General features: G+C 32.9%; 1 protein-coding gene across 1 annotated transcript in view; it reads left to right on the top strand.

The window, feature by feature from the left end:
- Positions 1–14,144, top strand: part of LanA (laminin subunit alpha) — a 64,204-nt gene that overhangs the window by 47,998 nt on the left and 2,062 nt on the right. Inside the window, exons 40-56 of the mRNA XM_088272727.1 lie at positions 1,465–1,738; positions 3,074–3,235; positions 3,327–3,514; positions 3,597–3,805; positions 5,102–5,433; positions 5,519–5,649; positions 6,388–6,672; positions 7,265–7,475; positions 7,557–7,889; positions 8,179–8,495; positions 8,723–8,970; positions 9,373–9,483; positions 10,127–10,312; positions 11,201–11,367; positions 12,117–12,359; positions 12,826–12,972; positions 13,641–13,872. Coding sequence (XP_088128853.1) covers positions 1,465–1,738; positions 3,074–3,235; positions 3,327–3,514; positions 3,597–3,805; positions 5,102–5,433; positions 5,519–5,649; positions 6,388–6,672; positions 7,265–7,475; positions 7,557–7,889; positions 8,179–8,495; positions 8,723–8,970; positions 9,373–9,483; positions 10,127–10,312; positions 11,201–11,367; positions 12,117–12,359; positions 12,826–12,972; positions 13,641–13,872 — 3,776 coding nt within the window. The remainder of the gene's footprint in view (positions 1–1,464; positions 1,739–3,073; positions 3,236–3,326; positions 3,515–3,596; positions 3,806–5,101; positions 5,434–5,518; positions 5,650–6,387; positions 6,673–7,264; positions 7,476–7,556; positions 7,890–8,178; positions 8,496–8,722; positions 8,971–9,372; positions 9,484–10,126; positions 10,313–11,200; positions 11,368–12,116; positions 12,360–12,825; positions 12,973–13,640; positions 13,873–14,144) is intronic.

Raw genomic sequence — 14,144 nt, 5'->3', positions numbered from 1 at the left:
ATCCAAAAAAATTACCCGAAAACTTTAAAAAAATCTGGTTCTATATTATGGTTATATGGTTCCCTCACTCCTTTCAACAACGTCATATACAAAAAAAACTATGATTTTTCAGGAGATCGTTTTTAAAGTTTAAAAATACAATAAAATGTTTTAAAAATTAATATTAAGCCGCTTATTAAACTTTTTACTGTGCAACAGATCTTTTTATGTAAAACCTGAATAATACCTTATTGAACAATACCTTTTCTTCAAAATGCAAAAACAACACTTTCTGCCCTGTAGCGGGTAAATATTATGTTAAAAATATGCCGTTTTTGCTGGGATAAAGTACATTTTCTGGGCATTCCGAAAACATGCATAACTGAAAATTGACGATTTTTGATATTTGTTAAGTTTTTGAAAGGAGTGAGCGATATGTAAAGCACAATTATATTTTAATTGGTTAATTCCACAAAGTGATTAAAATAAATGACTAAAAATTAAGCATGCGGTGCAGCAAGATGTCTTAGTATTATATATATATTTATATATATATATATATATATATATATATATATATATATATATATATATATATATATGTTTTCCTTAAATGTACATATGTATCTATTTCCATTTAAAACTAAAATTATTAGGAATTTTGTACACCACAAACTTTTGCTATGATTTAGTGACACTTATGTAGAAATTTGGCTGTGTACAAAGTAGGTGACTGCAATTAGCAATTGGAGACTTTTATAGCTGACTAGAATGTGTGGTAAAGTGGTATAATTCCACGGGCACTTAAACCAGCTGATGACAGGTCATGACACGTGTAAATGCCCAGATTTCCATATTCCTTTCTCAAAACTAAAAAAAATCTTCATCTGTGTTAAGATGTGCTTGATATATTAATAACAATTTCTCAGGACTTAAATTTAGTATTTTTGTACAAAGATTTGGACATAGGAGGGGGGACCCAAAAAATGGGAATTTCATCATAACTTCTTTATAATTTTTTCCGGCAAAATGGAAAAAGTTGTTTCACCAAAAAAATTACTACAGACGAACTGATACACTCACAGCGACAAAACTTTGCACAATAACTCAGGAGATGTGTCCCTAACAAACATTAGATCGAACAATGGATATCCCCACTCTCCCTCCCCACCACAGCAAAATTCCCGTTACTTAGGTCTCCCCGCATATGTAGTAAAAACATTATTTCATTAATTGATTCGGAAGTCACTTTATGGTAAAATCTATCCATTTTTAATTAATGTTTTAATTAGTAAATACCACTATTTCTTAAAATCTACTGTGACATATGTTTCGATGCATTCTGCATAATTATGAAAATGATGTGGAATGCATTAAAACACGTGTCACGGTAGATTTTAAGAAATAGTGGTATTTACTAAGTAAAACATAAATATAAAAAAAATATTATTGATAAAATATTTATTTATTTGAATGACATTGCAGTGCTGCACAAATTAACAACAAACTGGACTTGGTGAATGCCGAGAAAAAGGAGTCTGAAAAAGACCTGAAGTCAGCCAGTGAATATTTGCTAAATGCCAGCTATGCCATAAATGATGCAGAAAAATTTGTGAATGCAGCAGGAAGAGAACTAAATGAAGGCTTCCGAATCAACAATCTTGTCAACACAACTATTGAGAATCAAAAATCAGAGGCTCGGGAATTGGATGAATTATTTGATCAAGCTAGAGGCCACGTAGATGTTTTGCTCGGAAAGGTAATGTTCAATTTCCTCTTTGTACTAAAATGAAGTAAAATAAGCATTACAGAGATTACTGGCTACTGTGCTTGTCGGGGTTGTGGAGCCGTCTGCGTGATCCTCGAGTTGGAGCTTGGTTCTACCTGGCTAACAGATCTAACTAGTTACTGATCCCTATCACTGCCAAAACTGAGGCACTTGTGATGATTTTTACGATTTGTCAGTGACAGGGTCATTGACAGATAAAATTATTAACTCACAATAAAATTGGTTTCATTATTCGGCTGTCCAAACTCAAAACACAGTAAGGGACATTTTTTTGTAGTAGGTTTTTCTTGCATTTTTGGACTAAGTAAACTTAGTTCAAAAATGCAAAATAAACGTACTACAAAAAATATACCTTACTGTGTTTTAAGTTTGGACAGCCGTATTTGATTTCACTATTTAGTTTCTAAGAAAAATTACTTTACAAGTCTGATCTAACAGATGGCCTTGGGCTTCTGTATTACATCTAGGAATGAGGCAGGAAGCTTTCAATCATGTATGTACTGAAATATCTAGGGACTTTACATACTGTGAATTGAATTTTACAGCAAAAATGTATTTGCCTTTTTTAATGCTTGTGTATCATCCCTCTTCCTAGCGGAATCACTAATCAATAATAAAATATAGGCTATGCATGAAAGTGTGAATGGTGTGTTTACCGTAGTAATATTTTGAATTTTTTTTGTCAAAACAAGACCAACACCATTTGGAATCTGAAAATGTTCGAGTGATATTTTGTTGTGGTGCTGCTGATGAAAATGGCATTGGCGTTACTGGTGACAGTAGTGGTAAAATTTAGTTGGACTCTCTTTTATAATTTTGCATGTCAGCCTTATTAGCATAAGGAGATATCATTAGCCATAATAAACTACGTACCGATGATTCCACATATCATTTCCATCTGTGATTCCTGAAACCCTCCCTACACAAGTGACAAAAACAGTAGTTGTGTATAAGTGTTTTACCAGTGTTTTATTATTATCTCGTCTCCTCCAAAGTTAAACAAATTCATGACGGCCAAACGCGAATTTCATCAATTAAATACATTTTGCTTACCATTCAAATACGTACCTTTATTTATATTTTATTGGAAAACTTACAGATATGTACATACTTAGTTCCATAACATATGTATTACAATCGATTTGGTTAACTCTAAACCCCGGGGTAGAATTGTGAAAGGGAAATATTTTATTTAGCAATTTTCGTCTTGCTGAACTGTATATTCTTGTAAAAACTGGTACAGTATGTAAAATGCAAACATTTTTAGTAACTTTATAAAGAAATACAATAAATATTTTTTTACAGTCTAAGCAGTTGAACGATTTATTAGAGACGAAAAAAAACAACACCCAAACAGAGCATGCAGTGGAAGGAGCGTCTGCCTACCCAAATATAGTTATGGAAATAAATGCCGCTAACGAGGCAGCCCTCGCAGCTGAAAATGCCATATATAATACTTCGGCTCTGGTAACATTTATTTATCTATCATTTTGGCTCGAGTTCAATGAGGCCAGATAGTTCATATGTAACGTTAACAATACTTACACAATGCTTTCAGACTGATGGTTTAAGTGAGCGAGTAGCCATTTCCAAGGCTGCTAGCACAAATCTTTACCAAGAAGCGTTCAATGCGTTACAAAAGGTGCAAGCAGAACTCAAACCCAATCTAACTAAAGCGGAAAAAGCTGTTGAAAAAGTCAAAGCTTTGAATCAATACTCGGATGATACTAATAATGGTATAGTAGAGTAAGTTCCGAATTTTAATAACCTTTCTAGGTAACTTCCTTTAAAATTAAATTATTATTGCATTTTTTTCTTTTTTCTTTAGAGCTCTTTCGAAAATTCCTGTCATGTCACTAGACCCATTTATTCAAGACGCCACCAGAGACTCTCAGAAGGTAAACGCGACAGCAAACGAAGTGCATGACATCATGGAGCAAGTGCTACAATCTCTCCCGAGCAGTTTGAAACAAGCGGAACTACTACCTAAAGATGTTGATGATACAATAAAATCTTCGGAACTCATCAAAAATCAATGTAATTCTGTTTACATATAATGTTTTATTTATTATTTCCATCAGCATCAGTTCGTCGAAACAACACATTGTTAACTTGATCTTAAATAATTGTTGATGCTTTTACGTCTTAACTGTGGTTTTTGACACATATGTAAAAAGAAAATAGATAAAGTTATGAAATATTCATGTCTTATGGTAAATATATAAAATAAAATATCTAGGTTTATATCTATTGGTAGAATAAAAGGTCAGCCTTTTCAATTAGCAGTTTTTGCTAATATGAAAAGTCTTTCAATAAAAACAGGGAATATTGGAAATATTTTAGCAAGTAAACTTAAAATGCTCCACCAAACAATGATTAATTAATGCCAAAATGAATTAAGCTACATTACAAAATTACAAATGCATTTTAAAACTATTTCAAAATATTATTCTCAATATTATTAATATTTAAAGCATTTACTTTGTGGTTAGTCATTTTTACTTATTTATTTATTTTTTTACAAAAATGTTAATAAAATTAGTATATAACCATTCACCGAGATTTTAACGTCTACCGGTTTCGAGACGTACCCGTCTCTTCGTCAGGAAAATCACTAACACAGCATGCAAACAATACTACCCTTCACCACCATAGCACCATTTACACACTCAAAACTACACAAAATGTCTAACACATGCAATTTTTGGCTGACCCGAAGACCAACATGCACTATAGTTTTCAATACAGACATGCGTTACGAGCCGAAGTTAAATGTGCAATAAAATTAGACCTGTAATGGAATCAACTTATATACTCGTATAAATATATACCTAAAGATATACTTATATACTCGATATATACTTATATACTCGTATATATATACCTAAAGATATACTTATATACTCGAGTATATAAGTTGATTCGATTACAGGTCTAATTTTATTGCACGTTTAACCTCAGCTCGTAACGCATGTCTGTATTGAAAACTATAGTGCATGTTGGTCTTCGGGTCGACCAAAAATCGCATGTGTTAGACATTTTGTGTAGTTTTGAGTGTGTAAATGGTGCTATGGTGGTGAAGGGTAGTATTGTTTGCATGCTGTGTTATTGATTGTCCTGACGAAGAGACGGGTACGTCTCGAAACCGGTAGACGTAAAAATCTCGGTGAGTGGTTTTATACTAATTTTACTAACATTTTTGTAAAAAAATAAATAAATAAGTATTTTAAAATAACTTAAAGATTTCCATTTTGTATAGGACATATACCGTTTTGGTACTAACCAGTCTATACATGGGGATGTAATAATAAAATAATGAACATTACTTTTTAGTGGAAAGTGTAAATGAAGCTCTTCCTAATATCAAACAGTTGGCATCTAGTGTTCAGGAAAAACAGAAAAAGTTAGAAGATACAAAGAAAGCTGCCGAGGAAAACATTGAAAAACTTCGCAAAGCTGTTGCCATGGCCAAAGATCTTGCCAATCGCATCAAAGTTGGTGTTCAATTTGGCCCCACAACAACACTTCAGCTTAAACCACCCGACAATGTTGATGAACTGGGAACGTCTACACATATTTCTGCCTACTTCCGAACTCCCCAAGAAAATGGGTTCCTCATGTATTTAGGTAACCAGGAAGGCACTAAACTGCGAAGAACAAAGAGTGTAAGTACAAGCACATCATTTTAACTTTATTAATCATTTTTGTATGCTTAATAAACAGTGTGTTAAGTACATTATTTTGTTATAGGATGACTTCATGGCTCTGAATGTCGATAAAGGCAAACCAACACTTACAGTCAATATCGGAGATGGACCTATAAAAATCGTCAGTGATAAGACAGTATCGGACAATGTGTGGTACCAGGTGATAGTAGATAGGTATGTAATAGTTATATTACCTTGTAAATGTATGAGGAGGAAGTCCCAATGTCCTTTTAACTATTAAATACTATTAGAGACTAGAAGGAATGTGTATTTGACTACGCATTTTTATCGATTGTTGCGCGGTATGATCGATAATCCTGAAATTATCCAGAACATTGGTCTGTATGTTCCCGATAGTTACCTAAGACAGCGTCGACATAGATTGTTTCACATTCCTATACACAGAGCCAACCTGCCGATGGTTATGCCTGTAGGAAGAGCTACCGCTATGTCGAACAATATCTCATTGGATTTTGATCTGTTCCATGTGTCTGAAGGAGTTTTCCGAAGCGGGATTCTTCTACACTTTTAGCAATAGTTCTTGCATTTATTTTATTTTAATGTATACAATTTTAAAAATTTATAGTTTGTAATGTATATCGTAGTCGTACAGGAGAAAGTGACCAACTGACAAAACGTAAAATGTTCAGGAGGGCCATTTAAGTCACTCTTGCTTGTCAAGAAAATAAACATCAATGCAGTTAGTCATTTTTAACAAGTCAATATATTATACTTCCAAGTTTAAAATCCTCTGGGAAATTTTTCAGGGCAATATTAAGCTAGTGAGATATCAAATAGTTCAAAATCATGTTTTTGTAAACAAATGCACTTGGTCACTTTCTCCTGCATGACTATGATATATTAATTGAAATAAATAAATTGAAATTGAAAATTGAAAATTACTTCTTCCAGAGTTGGCAAAAATATAAAAATGACAATTCGCGAAGAGTTGCCTAACGGTACCGAAAAATTACACGTTACCGAAGATGTTCTACCGGGAACGCACACCATATTCAACTTGGATAAGGACCAGTCTAAGCTTTTCGTTGGTGGCTATCCCAATAGTCTACATGTTCAAGACGACGTTGAATTCTCTTCGTTCGAAGGACAGATTGAAGAACTTGTTATTGGTGACACTCCTGTTGGCTTATGGAACTTTGTTGATGCTCAAGCAAACAACAAGGGAGCCCGAGAAAGGTATTTATTTTTAATCCTCCAAATGTCCCGTAGTATTCACAAAAAGATGATCCTTTATATGGAGCCTAGAGTATTTTCTTATTCTAAACATATTGTCCCTTCTCTGATAAATATTGTATACCTTAAAACCTCATGTTATTAGAGAAAGTTATTTTTGGATCGAACAATTCTACAATTAGCATTTATGATATTTTTCCTGACCAGGGTCATTTTCTCACACTAATATGATTTATGGTATTCGTAGCAGTAAATAATTCATATTGGGTTGGAGAAAGAAACTGGCATAATCATATGATCACAATCGGCTATCTTCAGATTTGTAAAATACTTCAATATTTAAAAAAAATATGTATGCATATATTCACTATTATCATTGTAATTTTTTGCATTCTCTTTTTGATAAAATAAATTAGAAGACCCTATTTATTACAATTAAAAGTAGCAACTGAAATGTGTTCTTAGTTCACTTAAAAAATTTTAGATTTTTTGCGTAATCATGTATATATTTATTTTGAGCAGGTTTTCACCTAACTGAAAATTGACCTAAAAATTACTGTTGTTAATTTGTATTTTTTACTCGCTACCATTTTAGAGACAAGTTGATCAATCAACAGCCTAATACGGGATACAGATTTGATGGTGAAGGTTATGCTATCGTTGATTCGCGGTCATATAGAATGCAGGAGACATCTGATATACAGCTTAAATTCAAGACCTTCGCCGAGGAGGGTCTTCTTTTCTTAGCCGGCAAGGGTGCGAAATTCTTATCAATTGAGATGAGAGATGGCAGAGTTTTCTTACAGGTATGATTCAAAACCGATTACTAAATCATTTTGAATTATTTGAAATAAGCAGAGGTAATTGATTTTTTTATTAATTTTTAGTACAATCTTGGTGGAGATGTATTGACCATTGGGTCTTTGGAGACGTATAATGATGGACGCTGGCACACTCTCAGCGCTTCTAGAGACCGCAAAATGGGCCAACTTAAGATCGATGATGTTCTCATAGAAACTAACGAAGTCAGCGGAAATGAATTCTTGCTTGAAATCTCAGATCAAATGTACTTTGGCGGTTATCCCAACAAACACAACTATACAGAGGTCATCAACACTGGCTTTGATGGCTGCATTGATGATGTCATTGTATCGGGAACACCTGTAGATCTCAGCCAGAACTTGCAAGCATTCGGTGTAAATCCTGGTTGTCCAGTGAAGGTAAATTTGTTTTAACCGGATATTTCCACATGTCTGTATCTACTTGTATGCAACCTCGGGCTCCTTGACCATTGTCACTATCTTCCTTATCCTGCCTACTGTTCTTCCTCTATTTCCTTCCTCATATAGCTGTAATGTCCTCCATCCTGAACTCCTTTACTTGAGTGTCGATCCAATGCACTATTGGAGTGGGCATATGGGTCGTGCTCGGAGTTTTATGAAATATCATATGATTTTTTTTACATTTAATTTGTAGTATGTTTGCTCATCATTATGTTTGTTTTTTCAGTTTGCCAGACTTGTTTCGTTTGCACCTGACTCTCATGGCTATATTAAAAGACCAAATGTGTCATCTTCTAATGCATTCCAACTCAGTCTTAAGTTTAAGACTTCGGCTAAGGAAGGCATCATTTTCTACGCCACTAACAGAGACCAGACTGCTGGAATATCGCTGTCACTTGTCAATGGCACTCTTGTGGCTTTAAGCCAAAAGGAACAACTCACCACAGGCTCCAATTTGTACAATGATGATCAGTGGCACGTTGTTACAACGACACACGATAACACTGCATTAAGAATTGTTGTAGACGACTACGATGATTACTTGTAAGTTTGTTCATCTATACCAGGAATGCTCAATCAATCTATGTATTACGAAGCGTAATTTGATAGATTCCAAAAACTATTGTTAGTTGGGAGTAATATATTTTGTAGGTAGTTATTAGACATGCAGTGTATTATTGGACTGCCACTTGTCCCGCTGTTGCAATAAGAGTAATTGTTGAATAGTAAGTAACTAACCAAATCACTATACTATGTTTATTTTCTTCCAGGTCTGATGCAGATCCTCCCAAGCTTCACTTTATGTACGGGGATCTGTTCATCGGTGGAGTACCCCCTGGTTACACAATCACTCCTTTAGGTTCCGCGACAAGAAAATCATTCTACGGTTGTCTGGGAGATGCCACAATCAATGGCGCCATTATAAATTTCGCCAGTGCTACAGATAAAAAGGGTGAAACATTAGGACGGTGCACCAAAGAACCGAAGGCTTTTACTACTCAAGTTATTCAAACACATGGTAATAGTCAACTTTTTCAACACAATAACGTTCAAACATTTTTTGACTTGTCTTCACTGAAGATGGATCCTTTTACCAATGCCACATATTTGAAAATCTGCATTTTCAATTTTTAGTTTTTTTTCCAATGACCCATTTAAAAACTTTCAACTGTAATACGAACATACCGTAACATTATAAACACATTTACATAGATAGCAACATACATAGCAATTACATAGATAGTACTGCAGATTTGTGACTTTGATATTGGTTAGTATTCAACTTGATCAAGCTCAATGCCTCAGTGGTCATCAACATGTGAATCAGTCAAATCAATCAAAATTTCGTCCGAGTATTATGCTCTTTGACGCCAATTTAAATATTGCAATTTTTTAGTTGAGGTTAACCTTTATTTTTTAGTTCCTATGGTACCACCCGAAGGAAACATCATCGAAGCTGAAATAGATGACATTACAAAACCACCTCCAGTAAGAAAGAATACTACTCGTGTAGCACCAACTAGAACGCAAGGTAATGAAAATAACCATATACAATAAAAATAACATGACACGTTTAGGCAATACATACTTGCGGCTAGTTTTTTTGTTGTTGACTACTAGCCATTTGCAACTATTTTTATTTTAGTCTAAGAAAACTGTAAGGGGCAAAAATATTACAACGATAAGATGCAAGACCAAACTTCGCATTTTGTAATATATTACTTCTGTAAAAGGAATAATGCATGTCAGGTTCGCAAAACTTAAGTAAAATTTGCAGTGACTATACTCTGCAAGAAAGTTGGCCTAGCATCAGTATGAAAGATGAATTTGGTGCTGCTGATTTGGATCTTATGATATGAAGTGATATTTCACACCTCTCTTCATTTTATACCCAATTTTTCTGTCTTCGAAGCGTGGTTCTTCCCATCACCATCACTTACTGATTATTATGAATATATTCCTGTTCCTCTGCAGTCATTTTGCTGAGGTTTCGGTCTGCAAAGTGGGTGATTCTACAATATATTTATAATCCAAAATTTTATTTGTAACCCAAATTCTGTGAGTGCAAATTGTTCTTCAGCCGAAATTATTTATAGCCAGAGGCGTTCATATCCTAAGATTACACTGCATTAGTTTTCATTATTATTTTTGAACATTACTTTGCTGATTTACAGCTCCAAGTCCGGGACGGCCTAAGGAACGTACTACACCGAAGCCAATACTACAGCCAAGAAAGGAAGAGGTAGTAACTGCACTACCCGAGACTAGAACCAAGAAGCCTGCCCCATCGTTTGGTGATAGTTGTAAATATGGTTCTGGAACCGCTAAAGAAGGAAGTCTATTAGAGGGCTTCAGATTTGGTAGGATTTTAAGTCATTTTTTGCACTATCTATTCTTGTATATCTAAATAATTTTCTGTCATACAAATTAATTTAACAATGAGGGACAATCAACCTGCATAACTTCAAACTCCCGGGTAACATTGAAAAAATATTTACAATTATTATTTTATTAATAACTTGTGTGGTGTACTAGATAATTATTTTTTTTGCAATTTTGATTAACGCGCTTCAAAAACAAAGCGGCGTCAATCAAAATTTGATATTTTACCAATCAAAATAAATGGTCTAATGTCTAGTTGTAAGATTACGAAAAGCAACAGAAATTATGAAATTCATGTAACTAAAATATTATTAGTATTATCAATATTATTATCATTACTTATTTTAAATTCTTAATAGTAATATATATAAATAAAAATAAATAAAGTGTATTTAAATATTGTTTTGATAATATTGAAAGTTTAGTAATGAGATTCATATCTGATGAAAGCTGTTTTTGTTCACAAAGCAAAAATAAAATAAAACAAATCTTTGCTTCTTTACACATTGTCAGCGGCCAGTTTTTTCATCAGCCCCGATTCTAATTGGTATATTAGGGTTGTTTACTTATCACAAGTAACCACAAACCCAATTCTGATCTGAACAATGTTTTTTGGCATCTTGCGCCCTACCAAAAGTTAGCAAATAGAACACTTATGAGCGTCTACTACTCTCTACTAACAGTATGTTAAAGATGCTTTTAAGTGTTTCCCGCAAACAATGTGTTAAGCAAAAGTATTTTTAATATGTAGTTAGTTTATATTTTATTTATGTGTGTTACAAATTCCATTTGCTTTATTAAATTATCTGCTAACTAATTTAAGTATGTTGGCAAATATGATATGAACAGATTCGTTTAATTTGTAGGAAGCAAATATGACAGCAGAATTGAATTTGAGAAACTTCCTGCGAGATACAAGAATAGCTTCGACTTCGCTATTGAATTTAATACAACTTCAGAAGGTGGAATCATGTTCTATGCGGCTGACAGATCACATAAAAACTTTGTGGCATTGTACATGAAAGAAGGAAAGGTAAAATCAAATATTGTGTAAAAATTGTTGTGGAAAATTGAAATGTTCAGTTATTTGTAGCTTTAAATGATTTTATATATATTGTACCATCATTAAATTCTACCTTTTTATTGAAAACACTGTTTGTAATGAAAACCTTCAAATAAAAACAAGAACCATCGCACAGTTGCCAAAATAACTGACTGCAAAACTGGCATTGCATGTTAGATTCCTACCTATTGCTTAGATTTTGCAGATTACTCCTTAAAGTAATATATTATTGAACTCATTATTTTTTTGTTCAGTTATAATGAAAATAGAGTTTATGTTGGGTCAGTTTAATATTAAACGTAGTTGAATAAGTATCATAATATTGCAACTACTAATGATAAAAATTGGAAAAAAAAAAAGTTAAACATGTATATTTTTTTGATTACAAGAGTAATAATGGATGTTTTCATAACAATAGTTTATCATCAACAAAAGCAAAGATTTTTAAATGTATCATAGTAGTAATGGATGAAAAATAGAGAAGGAATGAAAATGGCGCCGATATTTTTTTTTGGTCAATGTCAACATCACTGTGATATGACAGTATTAACATAATTTTACAATTGAAGACTTTGGGCCAAAACTACATTTCCTTTTTATACTTTAGCAATAAATTCATTAACATCATATAAAAACAAATATGCGGCATAAAAATATTCTTTGAGCTACAGAAGTTCTCAGTTCATTTTGTCCCTGTTTTACAAACTTATATCTTTCAGATACACTACTCGTATAATTGCGGTACTGGGCCAGCGAGATTGGTTTCCCCGAAGACTTACAATGATGGAGAATGGCATTCTGTAGGGTTCAGTCGAGAGCAAACTGATGGAAAACTCATTGTGGATGATGAACTAGTCGCTGAAGGGCAATCCCAAGGGTCTTCCAACTCTATAATTATGCAAGGACCCTTCTACATGGGCGGAATATTTAATGTCTCTACTGACATACGTTATAACCTACAGGTATATAAATAAGTACTTAAAAATTGGGAAGGAAGAAAGGTCTTTATATTTATGTACATTTGGCAAATTAAATTAATCACTTTATACACTGTGTAACATTCACCATTCTACGTATTATTGATAACCGTTTTACTCAAATCTGGCGATAAATTTGTAGAACTCCATTTTATTTTATAGATTGAACATTAAAATCAGTGTTCTAAAAATCAGTGCTTGATTTTAATATTTAATATATAAATTAATTTTAAATTGTTTTGATCGTAATAAATACCAAAGTCTTAAATTCTTCTAAGAATCTCTAATTAATATTGTTTATTTTTTTATCCATAAAACATAGCCGGATTCTGAATAACATACACCCCTGGCAACATAAATAATGTTGCCGGGGGTGTAGGTTCAATCCATTTGGAATTGTGTGAAATACTTAGTAGGTATTGTATACTTTATTTGAATATTTTTCTTTTAGACTTATTACAGCCCTTTTAATGGATGTTTGCGTAACTTCGCAATGGGCGGCCAGCCAGTCACAGATATCAAAACTAAAGTGGCTGCTTTGTCCTGTGCTCAGAAATTGGAAGATGGAATCTACTTCGGAGGAAATGGATATCTTCGGGTGAGCTATTTTTATTATTTTTTAATACATGAATATTTCCTACCTATCTTAAAAAAAAAACAAAAACTGTATAATCACAATACCTAAACTCTTCTCTATGTTTCTAAAAAAAATCATCATACATACGTATTTCCAATTTAAAATTTATATAAAGGCGCACTTTTTACAATTTACATTTGTGTGTCAACGAGTCATTCATTAATGGATGATGTGGCCATAACACAACATATTTTATTGCTACCCTCCTTTATTTTCCATTATCAATAGTTTATATCTTTTATAAATATTAAGTTCTGTTATTTGATGACTATGGATAATAGAAACAGGTTATAAAGTTTTATTGTGTAATTCTTAAAGTTCATTTTACCAATAGTCACAAATTTTTGTTCTTTGTATTTGTATATCTAAATATTAATTATTTCTAGGCAGTTAGTTACATGAAATGTTACAAATGTAATTATCAGAGTATGTATTATGATTTTTTTATGTTGATACTGGCATTTTAGGAATGGATTGTATAGTAACTCAAAGATTTATTTTAAAATTGTATTCATGAACCTTTAATTGTTTGTTGAAAAATCATTGCAATAATAACTTAGGTTTTTTCTTTCAAAAGAAAATGTAATAAATATACATGGTGCTGTAACATTGTGTTTCTGGTTCAACAGCTCCTACAAAACTTCAAAGTCGGATTGCAGCTTGAAATATCAATGGATATTAAAACTCGCGACCCCTCTGGAATACTTCTGAGTATTCATGGTAAAAAAGATTTCCTCGTATTGGAAATTGTCAATAACACAATCATAGCGAGAGTCGATAATGGAGAAGGACCTTTCCAAGCAGTCTATCAGTTGAGCAACCAGTTCCTGCTGTGTGATGGAAATTGGCATACAATCCAAGGTATGGATAATTACATCTAATTGAACAATCCTTCTCATATTTATCAGACTGAGGATTACAATTACATTTTGATTGTGTTAGTATAAAAAAATGTTAAATGTATTATTTTTCTTATTGAAATAAATATGCGAGTTTCGTATAAGTGAATAAATTGTCAATTTAATGTGAGAAGCCACTAAGTGGCCATTCAGCCCAAAGCTTAAGAGTGAAAGAGATATATTTGATAATTCACATGATTGGAAGCAGTAACCAAGTCTAAAAACACTCATTGG

This window comes from Brachycentrus maculatus, unplaced genomic scaffold, assembly GCF_059751285.1.
Source record: "Brachycentrus maculatus isolate JH-2025_06_01 unplaced genomic scaffold, ASM5975128v1 h1tg000518l, whole genome shotgun sequence".
Taxonomy (NCBI): Eukaryota; Metazoa; Arthropoda; class Insecta; order Trichoptera; family Brachycentridae; genus Brachycentrus; species Brachycentrus maculatus.
This window is presented reverse-complemented; position numbering and strand designations above follow the sequence as displayed.